We start from the raw sequence: 24,512 nt of genomic DNA, 5'->3' as shown, positions 1-24,512 counted from the left end.
TTTTCATTTAATTTCAACTTGCAGTGTCCACAAATTTATAAATAATTATTTATAACTAAACTATTATTTATGCCAAATTTGTGCAATAATATTTTTGTATAAAAATATTTATTTTCGGGCTATTTCAAAATTTGAGCAAACAAATTCGTAAAAACATGTGATGAAATAATAAAATTTTGGAATAAATATCTAAAAAATTTTAACACACATATTTATTTTTTAACTTGTTGCTGTCTTCAAAATGAAGTACATATTTCTATATTGTGTATATTTTGTAATTTTAATACAATTTGAAGAATCTTTATGTGAAAATTTGAAAAAACAACAACTTGAAGATGCAAATCCTGAAGAAAAATCAAATTTCGAAAAATCTCAACCAGTAAAATTCATTGGAGGAGATCCTTCAGGCAAGTTATTAAATATTTATACATTAGTAATGTATTAATTATTAGTAATTTATTTAAAATATATAATATTAATAATAAGGTTTCAAAAATTAGTATCTGTTTTTTATAACCAGAAAAAATTGAAAAATTAATTAAACATAGAAAATTTTTATTACTAAAATGATATTTTAAGTAAAATTGGTTCTTGTGATATACGAGGTCTGTTCAAAAAGTACCCGGAATTTTCGTTTTTTCAAAAAAATATTTATTTATTCGTCTACATTAATGTGGTCCCCTTCAAAGTAGTCCCCCCCAGATATAATACACTTATGCCAGCGTTTTTTCCAATTTTCGAAGCACCCTTGATATTCACTTTTTGATATGTCCTTGAGCACTCTCGGCGATTCGGCCTTTATTTCTTCAATCGAGGAAAACCGCCGTCCTTTCATGGGTCTCTTCAACTTTGGGAATAGGAAAAAGTCACACGGAGCCATATCTGGTGAATTTCTGCACTTTGCAACACTTTATTTCATTTTTTACGCAAAATTTAATACAAATTCTTTGACTTTTTCAATTCTTCCATTGTAAAAATCGCCGAGCTCAGAAAAACACGTCGAACCTTAGCGACTACCACAGACAAAGTAAACAGTGAATATAGCTGAAAATTTCATCATACTTTAGGGGCATGTATACCAACACAATAAAAAAAAATTTTGACAATCAGACACTCCAGACCCGCGAAATTTAATTATTAGTAATTCCGGGTACTTTTTGAACACACCTCGTATAAAAATATTATATTAGTTGAAGATTTTTTAATTAAAAAAGTATCATCTTATTTTGTTAACAAATGTTAATAGATTTTAGTATGGCTAAATTTATATTATAATTGTAGGGTAATAAATAAAATAAAAATCTAATCAAAATATATTTTCGTATTCATGAAGAATTATTAATATAAATTTTTTCTTTCTACAGAACCTCAAACACAAAATGGCAATCTACTGAATCATATTAAAAATCCACATTCAACAGGTAATATTTTATCTCTATATTATTTATTAATATTTTTTTTTTATTTTAAAAATATTTATATCAAATTTCAGATGGAAGACCTCAGTTAACAAAAGATTTCAAAGTTCTGGAACAAGATTTTGAAGATCTTCAGGAACATTTTCGTGAAAAACCGAAGAAGAAACATAAATCTAAAAAACATAAATCTAAAAAACATAAATGTGGAAAGAAGCATAGAAAGCACAGAAAGCATAGAAAGCATAGGAACTATCATTATTTAGATGATCTTAATGAAATTATGAAATATCTTGAAATGTATGAAAAAGAACATGAACATGAAAACCATGACCATTTAGCAGAATAAATCAAAATTTTGCTGAAAAAAATTATATTATTGTTTAAAAAAAAATATTTTAAAAATTGTATAAAATTTGTACATTGTAAAAATTAATTGAAAAATTGTTTACAAAATTTGTACGTTAAATATTAAATTAAATGCTCTCAATATAATTTATTAAACATTTTGCTGAAACACAAATTATTTAAAAACAATTAAAAAATACAGGTATTTTTAAACAAAACGAATAAGAACAATTTTATTCAAAAACTAATTGATTGTTTATAATTCAATAAAACTTATAAATTTCATAATCAATTATATTTACAAATAAAATTACACAAAGAATGTTCAAAGCCTTAAAAAGAAGTTCTTCAGAAGTTAAAATTATAATTGAACAAAAATGGAATTAAATTGATTATAACCCTACTAGTTTATTATATTTACAAATATTTATCATTAAATAAAATATTCAAAATTTTAAATTCCAACATACAAGTTAACAAAAATTTCAATTTTTAATAAACAAATACAATTGTTAACAATCAGTTTTAGTTTTCGTCAAGACAATCTAATGGACAAAAAAATATTTTATATGTAAAAAATTTTAGAAAATTTATTTAATAATCAAAAATTTCACTCTTGTATATTATAACAATTAACTAAATTAATTTGCAAACTGAAGTGATCTATTTAGTAATTTTCATTTATTTCAGTTTGTAAATCGTATACCTAAATAAAAAGCAATTTTATTTAACATTTTTCCAATCAGACACTAAGAAGTTTTTTTTAAATACAATATTTATTACAACTGCTGAATAATTTAACATCTAACAATAATAATAAACAATAACATAAATTTAATTTTAAAAAAAGTACGAAAGATAGTATTAGAAACTAAGAAATATTCAATTTACGCAAAAAAATTAAACAATGTAATAAAAAATAAATAATTAATAAAGTAACTTACAAATTAGTATTTGCTTAGTAATTTCTATTTATTTTAGTTTGTAAATCATGTACCTAAATAGAAAGCAATTTACAATTTTCCAATTTGAAAAAATAAACAAGAAATTTTGCAAATGTTTACTTTAGCAACAATTTAAATCAATTGACTTCTGATTTCATAAAAAAAGTTGCAAAATAATTTACAATCTTGTAGCTCAGAATAAATAAAAAATTATTTCATTTACAGATTTTGAATGATTTTTTGTGACTATATAAAAAGATGCAGCAGAACCAAAATGTTAAAACATTTTAAGTGATAAAAATATATGAATATATTTATAAAAAAAATCCCTTTGTTAAAAATGATTAACAACAAATTTTTGTTATTTTTGGTTGTAATTTATTTTGTGATGGTTTTTAATTTTGTCCTAGGACAAGATGATCTTCGAGGTGATGGGGCTGAAGAAAATGGTCCTGGGGTTGGTAGAAATTTAAAAGGTGAGTATAATTTTTTTAAATTTATCCAAATTGTATTACAATTCAAGAATTACGTAATTGTTGCAAGAATTTATATATATATATATATATATATATATATATATATATAAAGATCGCCAAAGATTTTTTTCAGGCGCAGGAATTCTGCATTTTTGTATGACGATTCATTCACAAATTTACAAAATTTATTTTCTAATAAATATATTTTACAAAATTGTTACAAAAAATTTGAGTTTGACACAAAATTCATTCATGCTTTACGATTTTTTTTTGCAAAATTCACCAAAAGAAAAAAATTGTTGGTTTAATAAAATAGAGATATTTACTAGAAGAGTTGAAATTTAGGGTTGTATGTGCTTTTAAGCCTGCATTTTATAAAAATAAAATATATAGAGCACAATTTAAGTAAAAATTAGAGAAATAATTATATAATTTTATTATATTTATGGATTTAGCAGAAAGTTTGTGAAAGTTTTTTTTACATTTGTATCTTATATACTAAATTGCAAGAGTTTCTTTCTAGACAAATTTTCTGGCACAAAATTCGAACCTTAGGAAAATTTTCAATCAATAAAAAGCTTTCACAAAAAATGATAGAATTAGTAAAATAGAGATTGTGTTAAGAGGATAAAAATAGAGGGTTATATTATTGACCCAAACAAATGAAAAAAAAGCATAAATAATGCTCACTTTTAGACAAAATATAGTTGCGATTTTTGATAAAGATTTTCAATCGTCGATACAAATTTAGCTTTACTATTTATTTACAAATAATACTCTGAATTATCAAAAAATATTTTTGCACAAAAACTAAAAACAGTTTATAAAATTTTAAGCATCAAGAAAATATTTATTGAAATTCTCTGAAAAACAATTCTCAGAAAATGATGAATCATGAATAATTTAATAAAAATAGACATTTGTGGTAGCAGGGTAAAAATTTAGGGCTATATGTGCTTATCAGTCCTGCATTATAAAAAAATAGAGATTTGACCCACAAAATTAAAAATTCTTATAAAATTAAATTGTTGTTAAAATTGAAATTTGAGCTTTTCCAAAAGCTGATTAATTTAATAAAAATAGACTTTTGTGATAGTAGGGTAAAAATTTAAGGTTGTATGTGGTTTTCAATACCCCAGTATAAAAACAAATAAAAGAAATTAATCTAAAAAAATTAAAAATCTTCATAAAATTAGATTGCTGTTAAAAGTAAAATTTAAACTTTTCGAAAACTGATTAATTTTATAAAAATAGACTTTTGTGATAGTAGGGTAAAAATTTAAGGTTGTATGTGGTTTTCAATACCCCATTATAAAAACAAATAAAAGAAATTAATCTAAAAAAATTAAAAATCTTCATAAAATTAAATTGCTGTTAAAAGTAAAATTTAAACTTTTCCAAAACTGATTAATTTAATAAAAATAGACTTTTGTGATATGATATATGTGCTTTTTAATACTGCATTATAAAAAATAGAGATTTGACCCAAAAAAATAAAATTACTTGTAAAATTTAATTCATTTTTAAAGTAAAATTTGAGCTTTTCCAAAAGCTCAAAAAAATCCTAATTACAATTTATACATATAATGAAAAAAAAATTCATTGACTAAAAGAGGAAAAAATAATTTAATTACTACAAGATAAGGTGTTTAAGGTGAGAATGTGAAAATTTAGGGTTGTAAAAAAATATCGAAAACCACTTACAACCCTTAATTTTTACTATATCGTAATAAATCTCTCTAAAAATTATATGAACTATATGAACCTTTTGAACATAATATATTCATTATATATGTAAAATTTATAAAATATTTAAATCATATATTTTTAATTTTTTTTTGCAGTTCCTGATACTCTTCCTGGACTAATAGGAAAAATTGCTACAGCTATGAGAGCAGGTTAAAAAAATTCCGCAAAAATTTCTGGACATGACTAATATGTGATTAATTGTTTATTTTGTTAACTTGTTTTTTGTTATCGACTTATTAAAATAAATGCAATTATAAAAAAATTGAGTTTTTTTCATTCAACGCAAGCCAAAAATATTTTAAATAATATCTTAACTTTAATGGTTTTACTTGAATAAATGTCAGAATATTTATTTAATTTGGACAATGATATTAAATAAAATTGTTTGATAAAAATTATAATAGTATTGACAAAATTATGTATATTCATTTGTATAGTGATTTAACAAATTTAGCAATTTTAGTTTTAAACTCTTGAATTTTATTCCAAGTTGTTAATTATTAAATTATTTTGTTAAATAGATATTTATTAAGTAAAAAAATACATTGTACATTTTTATTTAAATTGTTATCTAAATCTTTATAATTTTTATCATTAAAAAGCTTTCAGAAGAAAATTTATTAAGAAAAAACCATTTATTTATCACAAAATAATAGATAAATATTGAGGAAGTCATTTAATTTAAATTAATATTAATACAAAATTTTATAAAAAAACTTTTACCTTAATAAATATATATTTAGCATTTTTTATGAAATTTTGTTGTACTTTCAAATTTTATTCAAATCAGTATTTCTTGAATTTTACTCCAAATTAATTTATAATATTGATAAGTTATTTTTTATTAAATATTTTGTCAAAAAATTTACATATTCCTTTATAAATTTATAATACTTTTTTAAATTTTAATAAATTGTATACAGTGTTTATACATTTTTTAAGAAATATTTTGTGAAAAAATTTACATATTCCTTTATAAATTTATAATACTTTTTTAAATTTTAATAAATTGCATACAGTGCATATGAAAAAATATACATTATATAAATCTTTATAATTTCCTAACCTTAGAAAAAACCTTCAGAAAATTTATTAAGAAAATATATTTATTCATCACAAAATAATAAATAAATATTGAGAAAATCATTGAATTTTATTTTTTAAAGCAAAATTTTATATACAACTTTTACCTTGATAAATATTCATTTAGCACATTTTTTATGACATTTTGTTGCACTTTTACATTTTTTTTCAAATCAGTATTTTTTATGTTATTTAATAAAAACTTATCAGAAACTTAAAAAAAATATTAAATTAACTGCTAATTTTTTATAGAATTAAAGTGAATATTTTTTCTGTTAAATTTCATTTATTTTACGTTAAACAAATTAAACAATAACTACAAGATACTTATCATTCAGAATTTAAATTAAGTTTATAAATTGCATAATTTTGAATAAATTTTTATGCTAAATAAATAAACAAGGCACAAAATTTCATATATAAAAAACGAGCAAAGCAAATTTCGTTATCAGTTCGAATTTGGCAATATTTTGGCAATTTTCTCAAGTAAATTTAAAAAATAAAAAATGCAATATTCAAAATTATTTTTTGTAGTTTTACTTATTTCTATAATTTTACCATCAGTTTTTTGTTTCCAACCTTTAGGAAATTGGGGTGAAAATGGCTTCGGATTCTTAACAGCTATATGTAAGTAATAAAAATTAGTGTAAGTATTGTAATTTGTTTAAAATATATACCTTGCAAAAATAATAATTATTATTGAATAAATAAATTAAAAAAAAAAATATTTACAGTTCAGCCACTGTCAGACATCAAGGACTTATTATCAAAATTGACTCAAATGTTGCAAACAAGATTTAATTTGCCAAATAATGGAGAAAGTGACACTGATTCTTCAAATTTAGTTCATTAGAGTTATTTTTGTTTAAATAATTGATATTGATAAAATTCTGTTAAATATTAATTAAATTTTTATAAATATGTACTTAATTTATGATAACCTGTAAAATAAAGTATTGCCACTTCTTTGTTATATTGTTTATACATTCATAACAATATATTAAGAACTATTTGATTTTGAAATTGTGTTTTCAATATAAAAAAATTGATACATTATTAACCTTATGTTTTTTATGTTTGTATACAATATTAACTTTACGAAGTTTATGTTTTTGCCAAAAAATCCGATTTGCCAATTTTATGTTTTTTTCGACATTTCAAGCCATTCTGAATCGAATGAGACCAAATTTGAAAATGTGTGTGTGTGTGTGTGTGTGTGAACAGATTTTTGACCTTACGTCGACGTTTACTCAAAAACGAAAATTTAGAAATCTTTTAAAATCAGCATAAATTTATTAATATTATTTACACATATAAAAAAGTTCATGCAATTTTAGCCTATTGGCAAAATGTAACTATTTTGCACTTTAAAATTCTATTTTGAATCTAGTTTTTCAAATTTTACTTCAATGACGTCAAACAAATCAAATACAAAACAAAATGTTATGAACAATAATTTTATATCAATATATATTAATTTAATTAATAAATTTCATAATTCTAAATAAATAGCTAAATAAATAAACAAGTCTAAAATTTAATATATAATTATGAAAAGTAAATTCAGTTTATCACTTCAATTTGGCAGTTTATAACTAAAATTTTATAAATAGAAAAAATGAAATTTTCGAAATTATTTTTCGGAATTTTATTAATTTCTTTAATACTTCCATCAACTGTATATTCTTTTTCACCTTTTGGAGATTTTGGCCAACGTGGTACTAAAATATTAACACTTATATGTAAGTAATAAATTAATATGTGATATAATTTAAAAAAAATGTTTGAAAAATATACCTTTCTCAAAATTGATTATTACTTGGTAATGAATGAATAAATAATATATAATAATAATATTTTTATAAATATTTTTACAGTTCAGCCACTTGCAGAAATTAAGCAGACTTTAGCAAAATTGGTCGAAATGTTGCAAACAAAATTTAATTTGCCAAATAATGGAGAAAATACCACTAGTTCTTCAAGTTTGCGCCTTTAGAGTTATTTTTGTGGAAATAACTGATATTGATAAAATTCTGTTAAATATTTATTAAATTTTTATAAATATGTATTTAATTTGTGATAATCTATAAAACGGTATTGCCATTTCTTTGTTATATTATTTATGAATTTATAGAAACAAATAAAAAACTACTTTTTTTTAAAAGATTTGTTTTTCTGTGTCTTAACAGATTATAAGTTGTTTGTTATTTAGCATAATAAAATCATATAATATATGCCCATCTTATATAAATATTTTTTTAAATAAAAATGAAAGAACAATTTCGGTGTATATGTCTGTAATAGAAGAAATCACCACAAATCTCTTCTCAAATAAAAATATATGAAAAGAAAACTAGATGTAAGTGTCCATGGGCCTTAAGGCAAGTTGCAAAAACTTGCCAATATGTGTAAATAATTTTTTCAATAAAAATTGAGATTTAGTTATTTTTACAAAATTTGCAACTGTTTACTTTAAATAAAAATCACTGAAAAATACTCAATTCGATTTTAAATTAATATTTTTCAAACAAGCTGATAATAAATAAATATCTATAATTATATGTCTTAAACAAAACTTCAAAGAATTTTTATAATGCAACTGCAATTTTTGTAACTGCTTTTCGCAAGCCTCTAATATTTTACGATGCACAATAAACTGTGCAAAGATTCATTATCTTCTTGGAAACGACTTGGCAAAAAATCTTTACTAAAAAAAATTCAGCTTTAATTCTAATCAAGATTACAACAAGCTTAATTTTTATTCATAAAAAATAATAGTTTATTATTTATATGCTATATAATTGTGCACGTTTCTTACGTGTTCTTAAATTCTATGTAAAACAATCAAAACAAATTTATTTGTGATATAATTTATACAAATTGTGAACAAATATTTTCATATAAATATTGCACAATTTAACCAAATACACAAAAACAAACCATTTAAAATCAAAATTTTCCAAAACAACGCCAATTGTACAAAAAATCTGTATAAATAGAGATCCATCTTAAAAATGCATCACTTTAAAATTTTGTGCTTAAAAAATTGCACCGAAAATGCATTTGGCTATAGTTTTATTAGTATCAAGTTGTGTTTTGTCTAGTTATGGATTTAATTTGTTAAGAAATCCTTCTCTGAATTTTGGTAAAAATGATATTAGTTTAACAAAAGCTGCTGATAGATTTACTAATAGTTTTTCGCCTTCTTGGAATATGGCTTCTGGTAGTCCTTGGTCAATTCCTCTAGTTTTAGGTAAAGAAACAAATTCAAATATTTATTTATAATAATCAATAATTTATTCATGATTATATGCAAGGTGGTGGAGCATCAGCCTTAAATCAACATATATCAAAATTGGTGCAACTTATGAAGGATATTGTGGCTAAAATTGTTAAGTTACCATGGACTTTACGAGGTATTGTATTTTGATGTTAAATATATATAATATTTAAAAAATAACTAAAATTTTACTTAAATGTTATAGATAAATATTTAAAACGTTTGCAACAACTAAATGATAATTTGGACAATAAAAAGAACAGTGTTTATCCATCAATTTATCCGGATCCAAAAGAACAATATAAAGGTTATGAAGATGATGATCAAGGTTATGAAGATTATGATCAAGATCAAAGAGATGACCCAAGTCCCTATTCAAATGAAAAACAAGATATTAAAGATGCTCCTCATAAACCTTCTAAAAGTCTAGAAAATCCTGGATCAAATAAATCTGGTAGATCTGATTCTGAAATTAGTACAAATAAAAAGTCAAACCAAGAAACCACAACATTGGAAACAACTACTACATCAAGACCAATTGAAAGTTCTGAAGAATCTGAAGATACAAAATCTGAAGGCACAGAAGAGCCTGGACAAGACTATAAAAGTGCATTACAAGATTCCTCTGAGAGTCCAGAAAACCAGGAAGTGGATAAATCTGGTCAAAATGATCCTAAAACTGGTAAAAAGAAAGTAGGAATCCCAGACAAATCAACTACAACATCAGAACAAATTGAAACTTTAGAAAATTCTGACGGCAAAGAAAATGATGACGACCAAAATTCTTCTGAAGGTAAAAATGATGATGACGACCACGAAAGTTTACAGACATCACATAATATTGAAGAAAAGGATGATGTGAATAAATCTGGCGAACAAGAAGATAATGTGGATAACCCAGATCAACAAAAGGCTAAAAATTCTACTTCTGAAAGTCCCGGAGAAAGTAATTCTGATGAACTTAGTGTTAAAATTGGTGCAGAACAGGAGCAAAACCAAGAAACTACTACAAAAAAACCCATAAAGAATTTGAAAAAATCTAAAGACAAAAATACTGGTAGTAATCTAAAACTTTCTGAAGATACGGGTACTAATAAAAACCAAGATCTTCCACAGGAAAATAATAATGTTATAAGACAGATACCAGAAGAATTTGATGAATCTGGTACAGATTCTGGTGAACAAGTAGCAGATACTCAAGAATCAACTACTTTAGGAAGTCCTGCAAATTTAAATTCAAGTGCAAGTTTTGAAAAAGATGGAGAAGATGATGACGTGGTGTCTACACCCATATCAAGTGACAAAAAAGTCAAATCTTCAAAACATCTATTACAAGAACAAAACACAGATGTACAATATTCAAAACATAATATAAAAATACAAGATCAAGGTGTTAAAAATGAAACTCAAGATGGAAAAGTTGTACATAATGATAATCTTAATAATCAAAATTCAAATCGACAAAATTTATCTGACGTGTCTTCTGAAACTCTAGAAAACAAAGTACAGAATGATTTTGATCAACTTAACACTGAAACTAGTAAAGAGTCAAAACAAATTCAAAGCACTACTACATCAAAACCAATTGAGAATTCTGAGAAATCTGAAAGCAAAAATACAGATAAAAATCCAAAATCTACAGAACTAAGTGATGGTACTAGAAAACAAAAATTAGAAGAACAAGTTAAATCTAGTAAAAATTCTAGTAAACAAAAAATAGACAACCAAGATGGAGTTTCTAAACCTGCTAAAATTCCTGTAAATTCCATCAAAGATAATGCAAATAATAACTTAGAAAACTCTGGTAAATCTGAAAGCAAAAATATAGATAACAATCCAAAATTTCCAAAAGCAAGTGATATGGGTACTGGAAAACAAAACTCAGAAGAACAAGTTGAATCTGGTACAAATTCTAGTAAACAAAATATATACAATCAAGACACAGAATCAGAAACTAATAAAATTCCTGAAAATTCTGTCAAAGATAGTGAAAATAATAACTTAGAAAATTCTGGTGAATCTGAAAGCAAAAATACAGATGAAAATCCTGGAGAACAAAAATCAAAAGAACAAGCTAAATCTGGTACAAATTCTGATGAACAAAAATAGGACAACTAAGATACAGAATCAGAATCTAATAGAATTCTTGAAAGTTCCATCACAAATAATGAAGATGATAACTTAGAATTTCCACAAACTTTAAGTAAAAAATCACAAATTAAACCTAAAGAGGATCCGTCATATGCAAATACAAATTTTACAGAACAAGGTACCAATAAACAAAATCTAGGTACAGAAACTGATAAAAATCTACAAATGTAACTGATGAATCTTCTGGAAGTCCAAAAAGTCAAAAAAACGTTGATGAATCTGATGAACCTGGTACTGAAACTAGTATAAATAAAGAGCAAATTCCAGAAACAACTACATCAATACATTCCTATGAAGATTTTTGGAAGAATCTCAAGCCATAAATAGTGATGGTAACCAAAGCAATTCAGTACCATCAAATGATAATAAAAAGCAAAAAATAAGTGAATCTAATACAGATTCTAGTAATCAAAACGTGGATATCCAAATTCCAAATGCTACAGTTTCAGATTCTAGTAAAATTTCTGAAAATTCTACCAAAGATGAAAAAAATAGTCAAGTTTTGTCTCCATCTGAGTCAACTTCTGAACCAAATATCGAATCTGAGGTAGATTTATCAACTGTACCTCCAAAGTTGAAAAAACAACAAGATGATGGTACAAATAATAAACAAGTTTTGTCCAACAAAAAAAGGAATAAAAATAAAAAAAGAAGTTCTTCTAAGAAAGCCAAAAAAAGTAAGAAAAAACAAAATTGATCAAGTTGACAAAAAAAACTCGATTTCATTAGCCTGAAAATGTTATGTCAAAACATATTTAAAATTGTAATAAATATGTTTTATGTACAGCCATGATCATATTAAATTGATTTTGAATTAATATTTTAAGATGTGAGTGTTATTTTGCCTTAAGAGTTGTATGACCTGACTTTTTGACAAAAAATAAATAATTTAAAAGTACAAATACAGATTTATTTTTGGCTTAAAGATAGTAATTTTTAGTACATTAATTTATAGGACTATAAAAATCAAATGGTTTGTCCATTCATCAAATTTTGCAAGAAACTTGGGTCAAAAAGTATATACATATAATATACAACACATACAAAAATATTTTTTTAATAATCTATTATAGGTTTGTTTTAAATTCTAAGAATTTTCTCTAAGAAGATATTTCGAATAACTCATCTTTTTACTAACAAATAATTTCATTCTCGTCTGAAATATTTATAAGAATGAAGTATTACAAAATTATTTATTTAACATTACACAATTGTATTAACAAAGTATCAATATTTACATATCACAGCACATTTTTGTCGATTTTTGCAATATTAAACAAACTAAGAATATTTTTTTGAAATAAAATTATCATAAGCAAACTGAGATTGATATAAATTAATGGAGCTGTGATTTCTACTTATTCAGTGGATTAATTGAATCAATCAGTTTAATATTTTCAAAAATGAAGTTAAATTTTGTATTTGGTTTTATAAGCATGATTTTTTTAATTTTAATATCAGGATCAAAAGCAAATAATGTTCCTACAAGTTCTCAGACCAAACAACCTTATCAAAATACTGGTAAATAAAATTAATATTTATTAAAATGTTATGCATAGTAATAATATGTCTTTATTATTTTACTAAAAATTAAGTCAGCAGAAGTAACTGAATTCTTATTATAGTATATCGTTTAGTATTATGATACTTATAAAAAATAAAGATAAAATCAAAGTAAATTATTTAATAAGTAGTAATTATTATGTTTTAATTTATAAATTGTAAGACAAAAGCATATGCGATGTATAAGTATGTTCTATTTCAATAATTTATTTTTTAATATTTTATATATTTTAGGTGGCAGTGGAGCATCACTTGCTAGAGCTTTTACTGGATAACAAAATATAAATATTTTCAGTAAGTATTATTTTGTTTATCATGTATTTATTTATTTGTTTTATTTTTCTGAAAACTTAACTATTATATTCCAGAATAGTAACTGAATTTATTATGTAATTTATGCTATAAATTTGTCCAAAAATTATGTTTAAACATTACATAATTTTATCTTTATAAAGGTGCTTTATTATCTAATCTCATTATTTAAAATATTACAACTAATTATTAATTATGTTAATTTGTTATTTAACTATTTTTTGTAATATTATTTATGATAATTTTGGATATACTTTGCAAACACCAAAATTGGGAGCGCATTCTGAAATAACTCAATCGTACAGATTTTTTTTATAAATTATTAATATAGATTTTGGAATTTTATCAATCTTTTTGGACTTAAAAAATTTGACGATTATGATCGTTACACTTTTACAAAGAAACGGTTTGGACGATCATGTTAAAACGGAATATGTAATATATTGTATATATAATATATTGTATATTAAATATATTGTATATATAGTTTTTTCTATGTTTATAATTTAAAGTCACTTATTGTTAGTTCTAAAAAATTTGTTGTAAAAATCTATCGACAGATTGCTTTGCCAAACCCAATGGACTTTTTGTTGTCAAAGTTATAATAATTGCATCCCCATCTCTTTTCGTTGTTCCTTGTCTAGCAGCCAATACTATTTTAGTTAAAAATAATAAAATAAATTTATTATTACAAAATTTAAATGTAATTGAGTCACTCTGATCTTTTATGATTTATCTTACTCCTCTATAAACCGAATTTTTGCGGAACAAAAAATCACTAATTATAAGTCTATATATATGCCAATAATGAGAAAATTTGTTTATTAAATATCTTCTGTACATGAGAAGTTATAAGAAGGTTTATAATTAAAAAAAATTATAATTAAAAAAAAACTAAATTATTTTTTTTACAGTTAGTAAAGATTGTGGTTGAAGCAGCCAAAAAGCAGATGAAGCTGCTGTTGAAGAAAAAATCACAAGATATTTTTAAAAATAATAATTGAAAATTCTAATAAATATGAACACATTGTTTATAATGTAAGAAAATGTTTTAAATAAATTGTTATATAAAAATAATAAATATTATTATGTGCAAAAGTTGTGTAATTTTTTTTATAATTGTACCAATGAAAGGTAAATGATTTTTGTTTTCTTCAGAGGTAAAAAATTGAATTAAAATTATGATAAACGTTACAAATATTTGTAACTTTAAAAGAAACACTTGACTAATAATAAAATCTAATCAACTTATAAGCTAAATACATAACTAAAAAATATTTATTTTATAATAAATATTCACCTGGATCCAACCCCGGATTTGGAAAAGCATCGTTTAAATTGACCATCGTAATCAAAATCAAAAATATTAAAACAAAATTTAATAAACTAATCATCTGCATCCTGAATACGAATAAATTTTACTCTCTAACTAAATCATAAATATTGCAAAAATAAACAATGTAAATATATAATTTATATTTATATATTTTGTAAGTAGAAACTCAATTTAATTTTCATAATCAAAATATAACTGTATAAAAGTTATTGCAAAATATTTTTGCGTCAATTCTTATAACGAAATTAGAGTTTTTAAATAAAGTTTTACGTTTGAAAAGTTACAATACAAAGTAATTTGTTTTATTTTGTACGTTTTGTATGTATGTCATTTAGCAAGTTCTAAAAAAACGGATCAAAAAACATTCGGAAAACGTGCTGACTAGTATTTAACAAAGGCAGGTCCAGCAATTTTGGAGGTACGGATTAGAAAAGAGCTAAAATATTGCTTATAAGACAACTGAATATTCGGTTTAATAGTTTTAAAAATTTTTAAGTTTTTCAAAATATTTTTTGAATAAAAATATCGATTGTAAGACAATTGAACATCCGATTTGAGGGTTTCAAAAAACAAGATTTTCAAAATATTCAATAATTTTTTCAGAATTTTCAGTTTTTCATTTGTGTTTTGTGAATGTTTAATTGGGAAATTATTATATATAATAATATTTTCCTATTAACACCATAATAGCCTTTTCCACTAATGATGAAAATATATATACAATTTTTGTGAATTTCTTACAAAAATGTAATATTAAAATATAGAACTAAAAATAAAGTATTAGTTATTTAGGTTTTATGAATTAAGTCACAATCTTATGTAGTAAACAATTTGTGAAATATGTATTTTTCTGGTATTTATAAATTTGTAAAATATTATTTATGTAATAAGAGGTTAAATGACTTCACGGTCATATGCCATAAATAAAATAAAATAATATATATATATATATATATATATATAGTAAATAAATTATGTTTTATATTATGATAAATATTTCAAGAGTTTTTTTATCAACTTCATTTTTATAATACTTGTAATAAGTGTTAGATAAAAAGAGCATAATTTCATCTCAAATAAAATGTTAATTTTATCTTAATTGTCTCAAATTGTTCTCTCCAAGTATATGTTTTCAATTAAGATCGATTAGTGCAAAATAGTATTAAATATAAATAAACAATTATTAAATAAACATGTAGAAATCAGATTTACGTAGATTATTTATTTATTTATACGTAAATCACAATGAGCACATCTTTTGTCAGGATTGATATAAATTAAAATGAAATGTCGACTTCTAGTTCATTATTATCTTAGATTGTAGTAATAAACTTAGATCAAGTTTAGTATATACTAAGAAAATGAATCTAAATTCAATTTTGTTCACAGTTTTTGCAATTATTTTAGTAATTTTCCCAAGTAACGTATATTCTTTGAAAATTCCCAGCATTTTTGGGTTATCAGATTTTGGCGCAGGCGGTTATAGGCTTTTGACAGGCATTTGTAAGATATAATAAAGAAATTGTATTAGAACTTCTATATATAAAATATATTCTACTAGAATTAGTAATTTATTGAATTTTTTTCAGTCCAACCTCTAGCACAGTTAAGGGGATAGAAATCTATATAAAAAATATGATGGCCAATACTTCAATATCCAACTATTTGAATCGTTGCAAAATCGATTATCCAGAAGTATAAATAAAATACTTCATTGATTATAAAATAATTACCGGGCAAATAACTTTATACTAAAACCTAAAAATGTATTGGCTTCAATAAATATCGTTCTAAACATCAAACTTATACTTTTATTCTGGGACGAAAAATATTTTAACGTTTAAAATTAAAAAAAAAGCAATATTTATTTTTTTCCATTTCAGTGGCTAAATTCATTAATTACTCTACAGTTTTACTATAGATATATATTTTTTGCTTATAATATTTAAATTTAAGTTTCAAACTTTTTGATGGAGTACTTTATATCGTTGCAAAATTAATCTACAAATTAGCCTTGTCCAATTAAGTCTACAAAATTAATTGTATTTTATATGTTCATTATTAATATCGATAATAAGAAAATGAAATTATTAAAGTATAATTATAATATTAATTTTAAGTTTCAGTTTGAAATTTAATGCTGTCATTTGTAGTGATTTATTGTTAAAATTTATTAAAAATTAAAAATTGCATGGAGTGATGCTAAAAAACAAGTAAAAAAATGTAATATTATAGTAATATAATCTAATATAGTAACATTATTAAAAATAAAGTTATTTTATAATTACAAATAAAAATAAGCTTCTTTTTATGAGTACTATTTGATTTCAATCAACTTTTCTGACTTTTCAATGTACTGCAAAAAAAAAAATTGCGATACATTACAAACATGTTTTGTAGAAATATTATTTACAAATGTATTTAATTAATAAAATTATAATAACGACTTCTCAATATTATGTAAATAATTTATATTGGATTTATATGTCAACATCATGAAATATTTGTTAAGGGCAAATATATTTCCTAAGTTTACAATAAATATATTTTGCAATATGTACTTTAGCAAATTGTTTTTACGACGTAAGTTTTAGTATGGTAATATGAATTTGAAACACAAGTTCATATATTGTATTTTGATATTTTCAATTTTAAATCCTGAAGTTTATGGAATTTTAGGACCAATAAATAAAGTTGTTGATTTAGCTAAAAAAGTACATGAAGTGATTACACCACCTTTTCCTTTGCTATTTGTACCACCTTTGGTACCATTATATTATGGTAAGTATATTATTTAAATTTTATTTTGAAATAAGCTTATTTAGTCACCTTAAAACTTTCGCTAGAATCAATTTAAGAGAGTGGAAATTTTGTGGGCAATTTTGTATACAATTTAGTTACGTCCCATACTTTTTTTATTGAAGAACATTTATAGAAATCAAACTAAAATTTAGATTTTTCATCTAGTAAAATTTTGTTTTTGTTCATTTCAGGTTACCAAGCTGCCAAATTAACAAAACATGTGTACAACAAATTAACATCGAAAAATAATACAACTCGAGGAACTAATACAACTTCTGAGGAATAATTTAATTTAATAAATTATAAATGAATATAATGCCGTAACGAACTAATTGTATAAAAAAAATTTTTACAATGATTAAATATACTTAAATAAATTTTGTGTATCATCAGTAATCAATAAATTGCAAAACAAAAATTTATTTATAAACAATATAACTTGAGGGAGGTGGTCTGATTAAAGTTCATTTTAAATAAATTACTAAAGTAATCATAATTTTATAGCATAAAAGCTACTATTTTTTATTTGTTTGTTTAATTATATATTACATTTATTTTATCACGAATAGAGCAACTATAAAAAGATTATGTAATGTTTTCAATAAATCAATGAAAATAAATTCTACAAAAAGTAATAAGATAATATATAAAAAATGCATATTTTGTTGTTAAAATTGTTCAAATGTAGTTTTGAAAAATAATAATATATATTTATTGAAATGTACAGTTTAATACTTTTATTAAAATAATTTAGTAAAATGTTCTTTTGTATATTAGTTTATATTGTATATTACAGATTAAAATTAACTACCAAATTATAATTTTATTTTAAAGCAGGTTTTTATAGAATATTAGTATCCATTCCAAATCATATTATATAGAACTATGTAAATGAAAATTTATTATATTTAGTCATTTTAGTCATTGTATTGCTACACTTTTCCATGAAAACATTATTAGAGAAAATTAAATATATAATTGATACAACTTTCCTTGAAATATTTTTTGAATGAATAAAATCAATAACTAGTAGTATTGAACGTTTTAGAAATTTTCGTAAGTAAAATTTGATCCAAAAAAATAACTGATGAAACATTTGAAAAATTTATAGCCATTATTATTTTTCTTCTATAAAAAATTTGTTAAGTTTAAAATTATTTGCGTTTTAAATATACAAAGTCACCTAAAATAATATTGTAATAAATTGTTTATTGACAAAAGAATAGTACCTATTGCTTTTGTAAATAAATGAAATCCTACTCTTTACAAAAATATATATTGAGCAAAATATGTATATTATATATTAAAAATACTACTAATTACTGACTTTATTTATTTATTAAAATTACTGACTTTTATTTATTTAATTACTGACTTTATATACTAAAATTCATTACCAACTTAAAATATTATTTTAAAACAGTTTTTTTTAAAGAATATTAGTATCCCTTATGAATAATAAAATATACATCTATTTGAATAGAAAATTGAATCATATTTAGTCATATTGTATTGCTAGACTTTTCTATAAAAACAGTATTAAAGGAAATTAAATAAAAAATTGCTACAACTTTTCTTGAAATATTTTTTAAATGAATAAAATCAATAATTAGTAATTGGTGTTAAAGATTTTATAAAAAATCGTAAGCAAAACTGGTAAATCAATATAATGGAACATTTTATTTAATATTTATAGCTGGTATCAATTTCTTTTATATGATTATTTGTTAAATTGAATATTTTTGGTTTTGATTAAATAAAATCACATAATTAAATACAAAAATAAATAGTGGATTGACAAAAGAATTATATATTGCATTTGTAAATATTTTACTTAAAAAAAATCTAACTAAACGTTATGTCAGATATTTGATTTTTCGTATTGTTCAAAATAGTATGTAATTGATATGTATCAAATAATTTATAAATATACAAATTTCGCTGATTTTTTATTTTCATTTGTCATGTCAAAGTAAATTCTCTTTATAAATAATATAAAAATATTATACATGCAAATTAGTCCAAAATAATAAAAACAAGATCTTACATGAAAATAATTGAAGATTAATATTGTGTATAATAATGATTTTATTAATATAGAAAAAAGTCTAAATTTCAATTATGCTTATAAGCATATAAGTAAGTAAAATCCTAATCATATTCAATATTCAAAAAAAAAATATTTTGAAAATTACAATTTTTTTTTTTTGAAATGTTTATATCAAAAAGTTTTTTTTCGCTTTCCATGAAAACTAATTGTTTCTTCACATTCTAAATATTTCTTCAAAAACTTGATCAAAGTTATATACAATCATAATTATGAAAATACCAAAGTAAATGATATCTTCACTTTTACAAGCTGAAGTGATTTTATTGCTCAATAAAGAAAATCATGGATGTTTATTCAATATTAATTTTTATGCAAACATACTCAATCAAGATATAAAATAAATAAATAGATATAAAACTATATTATATTGCTTAATTATTTATTTTATTTAAATATGAAATAGTTTTATTTAAATAACAATTGATTTCCATACAAGAAGCCAAATGCTCAAGGTGAATTCATAACTAGATTTTCAAAATGGATTTGAAGTTATTAGGAGTTTTATTTATGTATATTTTAAATTTAACAGTTGCAAATTATTTATCTAGCTTAGGTAGTAGAAGATCGATTTTAACACCACAAGCTGCTAAAGCAGCTGATGAATTAGCAAAACAGTTTGTAACTTCGAATAGAACAAATACAGGTAATAAATGATAATTAAAAATAAGAATTATATACAATAGAATTTAGTTCATAAAAACTAAACAAAAATCACATACTGTTTTACTTTTACAGTAAAAATTTAAAATTATGAATTTTTGGCAAAGATATTTATGTTTGATTTTTTCTTAATGGCTGGCTTTGGTATCTTTTTTTTTTTAAGTAAAGTCAAATCGCTCCACCGGCTTTCCGGTATAGATTCCAAAATTGTTTATAATTGCTTGAAGAATATAAAAACAAATACTTATTTCTTATTTATTTTTCTAGGAAGTAGTAGAAGAAATACAACAACGAATAATTTTAAAATTCCAAGTGCACAAAATTCTCATATCTCATATCAGGCAATTGGAAGTCTTCTCAACCATACAGGCAATCCTAATGTAAAAACTCAAAAACTTAAAATTAAAATTAAAAAATGATTTTTTTACTCAAACAATTAGATTTTAATTCTGTGATACGATTTTTATACAATTTTATACTGTGGTTTGTGCCTATAACAAATTGAAAGATTCAATTTTGTAGTAAATCATTCGACTTTAAACTAAAAGATCGGATAAAATATAGAATTCATTAAAATTGTCCTAGCATAGATTTTTTATCACAAAATACTGTATAATTTTTAATTTCATTTGCAATATTTTTCTTTTTCTTTTATTATTATTATTTTTTGTACTATTTATTTCGATTTCGTTTGTATCACGATAGCTTTTATAAGATTAAATTGTATCTTGATTGCTATTAATAAATAAATTAAAAAAAATTGTAATAACAGTTTTTTTTACTAATACGTATCACAATGATGCAAAAATAAACTAGAAAATAAGTAATAATATTCAAAAGTAAAATAATAGTAGTATAAAATGACCGTACAATTTATTTACTATTTTGGAATTATCACAAGTTAAAAATTAAAAAAAAATATTAATAATCTTATATTCATTTATACTTAGTTGTTTCAAAAAACCGATTGTTTTAAATTATTTTGTACAAAACTTGAATATGTAGATAAATTATTGTATTATGTACTTATAATTTTAAATATCAATTTAATAAAAATAAAATTTATCTGAATAGTTAATATTTTGTTTTAATATGTACGCATATATTTATTTGCACGCTGTTTTATTTTCACCAAAATATTAATTAATAATAATAAAGTTCTTTAAATAAATTGAGAAAATTCTGGAGTATAAGAAATATATATATATATATATATTTTGCTATTGCCACTATTTTTTTTAATGAAATGAAAAACTAGTTGGTATTGGTATTTTGCCTTGAGGCAAGTTACATGAACTTCCCAATATGTATAAATAATCGACTTAATCAATAAAAAATAAATTAATTTATAAGTCATTAAACGTATTCCGAGTGGATTTATTACACATAATTGAAAACGAACAAACACTTTGACTCGGAGTATTTTCTAAAGGCAATTTTTTAAAAATCAACAATTTTTATAATTGAACCAGTCGTAGAACTCTAATGGTTTAGTATGTTCATTAAGACCAATTACTCTATCGTTATACCAAGTAAATCATCTAATTTTAATTTTAACAAACGTCAAAAAAACTACTCATTTTCTCAAACTTTGATGAATTTTTAAAATTAAACTACTTGTCGTAAGGCCGTGATCTTTCAGTAAGTTGTATAAGACCATGAAATATATCATCAAAAAAAGTTTCATAAAAATCGGCTCATTTTTTTTTCAACAATGAATTACAAGAAAACGGCTCGGAAAATTTTCACCTAAAACTAATCATATCATTCCCAACTAATATCTTTCGAAAAATTTTGATTTTTTAAAATCGAGTCGGTAGTATGAGCTTAAATGTGGACGGAAAGTTTAACACTTTTTTCCAAATTACAAAGAAACGGCTTGGCAGATTGTCACGCAAACAATACACAAACAATAGTCCTCATCGAGATACATCGAATGGCTTTTAAATTTTTAAAATCGGTCCAGCCGTTTTTGAGAAAATGTCGATTTAAGGCAAAAAATCTGTTCACACACACACGTACTTTTTCTAAATTTCGTCTCATTCGATTCAGAATGGCTTGAAACGTCGAGAAAACATAAAATTAGCGAGTCGGATTTTTTTACGAAAATATAAACTTCTCCTTCGGGAAGTTAAAAATTATTTTCAAAATTTATTTTGTAGTGAACTTTATATTTACTCAATATTCGAAATGCACAAATAAACCTATTTCGTAAAAAAATGAAAAATGAATAAAATGTTATATAACTAATATTTTTTTTAAATTTACAATTTGTCAAAAATTTATAAACACAATTTAATAAATTCAACACAACATTTTATCAATCTTGTATTTTGCTAAATTTTCATTTGTATAAAAATACAAACAGACAAAAATGTTACAAAATATACTTGTTCAAATATGAATATTTACCAATTTTTGGAACAAAATAAAATAATATTTGTTTCGCAAGTCTTTCCAAAAATATATTTAAATAATATCGTTGTCTAGTAAAAAAAAAACAGTAAATGTCACGTAAAACAAAATTTCTTCACGAAATTTAATATAAAAATTTAACTACAATAACTAACGATTTTTTTTTGTTTTTTAAGAAGTTGAAATAAATTTTATGTGGATAATATGTTTCATAATTTTAATTTCGTGTAATTGTCTAAAAAATATTTTTGGAAAGTATACTCCAAATGCAAATAATTATCTTTATAGTACTCTTTCAGGCCAAAGAGCAATAGAACAACTTTCAAAACAATTTGATACACCTGGTGAAACTAAATATACCGGTAAATATAGAAATAAAATAAAAAATATGTGTAAAATATTTGAGATTTTTAGTTTAAATGTTTGAATTTAAAAAAAATATTTGGTATAAATTTATGTGAAAATAATTAAAAATCTATCTAACCGTCATCAAATTTTATTTCTTTTAAGAATTTTCCACGTTATTCATTTTTTAGGTATTAGTAATTTTTTACTTAGAAAGTGATTCAGGAATTTAAAAATATATATGATTATGTTGAAATTTAGTTTAAATGAAAATTAAAAATACCGAATTTATTACAAATTTATACAGAATAAATCAGATAATAAATAAAAATCAAATAACCGTGAATGTTACTTGTAATGCGTTAATTTTTAATACATTTTTTAATACCAAGTATAGTTCAAATTAAAGGAAGATTTTTGTAAATTTATTAAATTCAAATGTTTATTTTTTAGGAAACAATTTCAAATCAAGTTATAATTACAATTATCCTGTAAAAACTCCACAAACCAGTATAACATATGGTGCAGTAAATGAACTACTAAAATATGGAACAAATGAAAAAAATGTAAAAACTACCCATGTTTCATACAAAGTTCCCAAAGACAAAAAACGAAATTAAAATTAAGCAATATTGTATAAGCTATTTTTGAAATAAAATTTTAAAAAAATCGACAGCAGTTACTATTTTTTATAAAATCGTATCAAAAGACATTTCTATTTGTTGTTTATTTGTTGCATACTTTTTTGTATTCAATAAATAAAAATTTGTGTTAAAGAACTAATAGTCTATAATTTTTTTATATATATTTATATACTTATATATTTGTAATATATTTTTTGTTATATATATTTGATTATTAAATATTTAGTTAAAACGTATTCTAAGATGTAAATGCACTTCTAGTGGTTGGTAAAAAATTTGTAAGAAAAATATTTTACATAATAAATTTCTAAGAGATATATTCATATTCATATATATATATATATATATATATATATATATATATATATGTTTATTAAATAAATTCCACATACCATTTTTGCATATTCAATATGAATAATAGAAAATCTTTTCACACACCTGAAACAAAAAAAAATATTAGACAAAAATTAGAATTTTGTTTTAGTATACATGTGATCTAAAATTGAAACTTCTAGTGAAGAATAACGCAATTAAATTTAAATCTAAAGTGAAAGGGAAACTGGGTTGGACTTAGATTAAAATATAAAAGAAGAATGCAAATGTGTGAGTATTTGCACGAAGAAATTAATTTGGAGAATTTGTAATCAAATTATGCCAAATATAATAAAATTTTAAAATGAAAATGATTATGTTTTGCACAGAGAAATTAATTTAGAAAATTTGTAATAAAATTATGCCAAATATGATAAATTTTAAAATTATTGAAGAATTAAATGTTACTAATGAAGTAATTATCCATAAAATTATATTGAATATTTTTATTGTTAATTTGTTATAAATTTTTTAAATGTTTAAATAAATTTATGGGGTTGTTGAATA

General features: G+C 22.4%; 2 protein-coding genes across 2 annotated transcripts; both read left to right on the top strand.

Annotated features, from left to right (window-relative positions):
• Positions 1–241: 241 nt before the first annotated feature.
• LOC113367908 (glutamic acid-rich protein-like) lies at positions 242–1,764 on the top strand. Its single transcript, XM_026609482.1, has 3 exons — positions 242–407; positions 1,365–1,421; positions 1,493–1,764. Exons 1-3 carry the CDS (start codon positions 242–244, stop codon positions 1,762–1,764), a joined length of 495 nt encoding a protein of 164 aa, XP_026465267.1.
• Positions 1,765–9,072: 7,308 nt separating this feature from the next.
• On the top strand, positions 9,073–13,284 carry LOC113367907 (uncharacterized protein DDB_G0290685-like). Its single transcript, XM_026609481.1, has 7 exons — positions 9,073–9,268; positions 9,333–9,431; positions 9,501–11,378; positions 11,421–11,613; positions 11,744–12,123; positions 12,908–12,967; positions 13,244–13,284. The coding sequence occupies exons 1-7, from the start codon at positions 9,073–9,075 to the stop codon at positions 13,282–13,284; spliced, it is 2,847 nt and encodes a 948-aa protein (XP_026465266.1).
• Positions 13,285–24,512: the final 11,228 nt, after the last annotated feature.

Source organism: Ctenocephalides felis, unplaced genomic scaffold (assembly GCF_003426905.1).
Source record: "Ctenocephalides felis isolate EL2017-DRISC unplaced genomic scaffold, ASM342690v1 CF-g0.4_SCAFFOLD_01170, whole genome shotgun sequence".
In the NCBI taxonomy this organism is placed as follows: domain Eukaryota; kingdom Metazoa; phylum Arthropoda; class Insecta; order Siphonaptera; family Pulicidae; genus Ctenocephalides; species Ctenocephalides felis.
The sequence above is the reverse complement of the archived record's forward strand: the minus strand, read 5'-3'. Positions and strand labels throughout refer to the sequence as shown.

Bases quoted from the DNA above. Each gene is read 5' to 3' on its own strand.
- LOC113367908 (XM_026609482.1), top strand. From the start codon at position 242: ATGAAGTACATATTTCTATATTGTGTATATTTTGTAATTTTAATACAA. The intron at 408-1,364 runs GCAAGTTATTAA...TTCTTTCTACAG, and splicing joins CATTGGAGGAGATCCTTCAG to AACCTCAAACACAAAATGGC. The intron at 1,422-1,492 runs GTAATATTTTAT...ATCAAATTTCAG, and splicing joins TAAAAATCCACATTCAACAG to ATGGAAGACCTCAGTTAACA.
- LOC113367907 (XM_026609481.1), top strand. From the start codon at position 9,073: ATGCATTTGGCTATAGTTTTATTAGTATCAAGTTGTGTTTTGTCTAGT. The intron at 9,269-9,332 runs GTAAAGAAACAA...ATTATATGCAAG, and splicing joins GTCAATTCCTCTAGTTTTAG to GTGGTGGAGCATCAGCCTTA. The intron at 11,614-11,743 runs GTAACTGATGAA...ATTCCTATGAAG, and splicing joins ACTGATAAAAATCTACAAAT to ATTTTTGGAAGAATCTCAAG.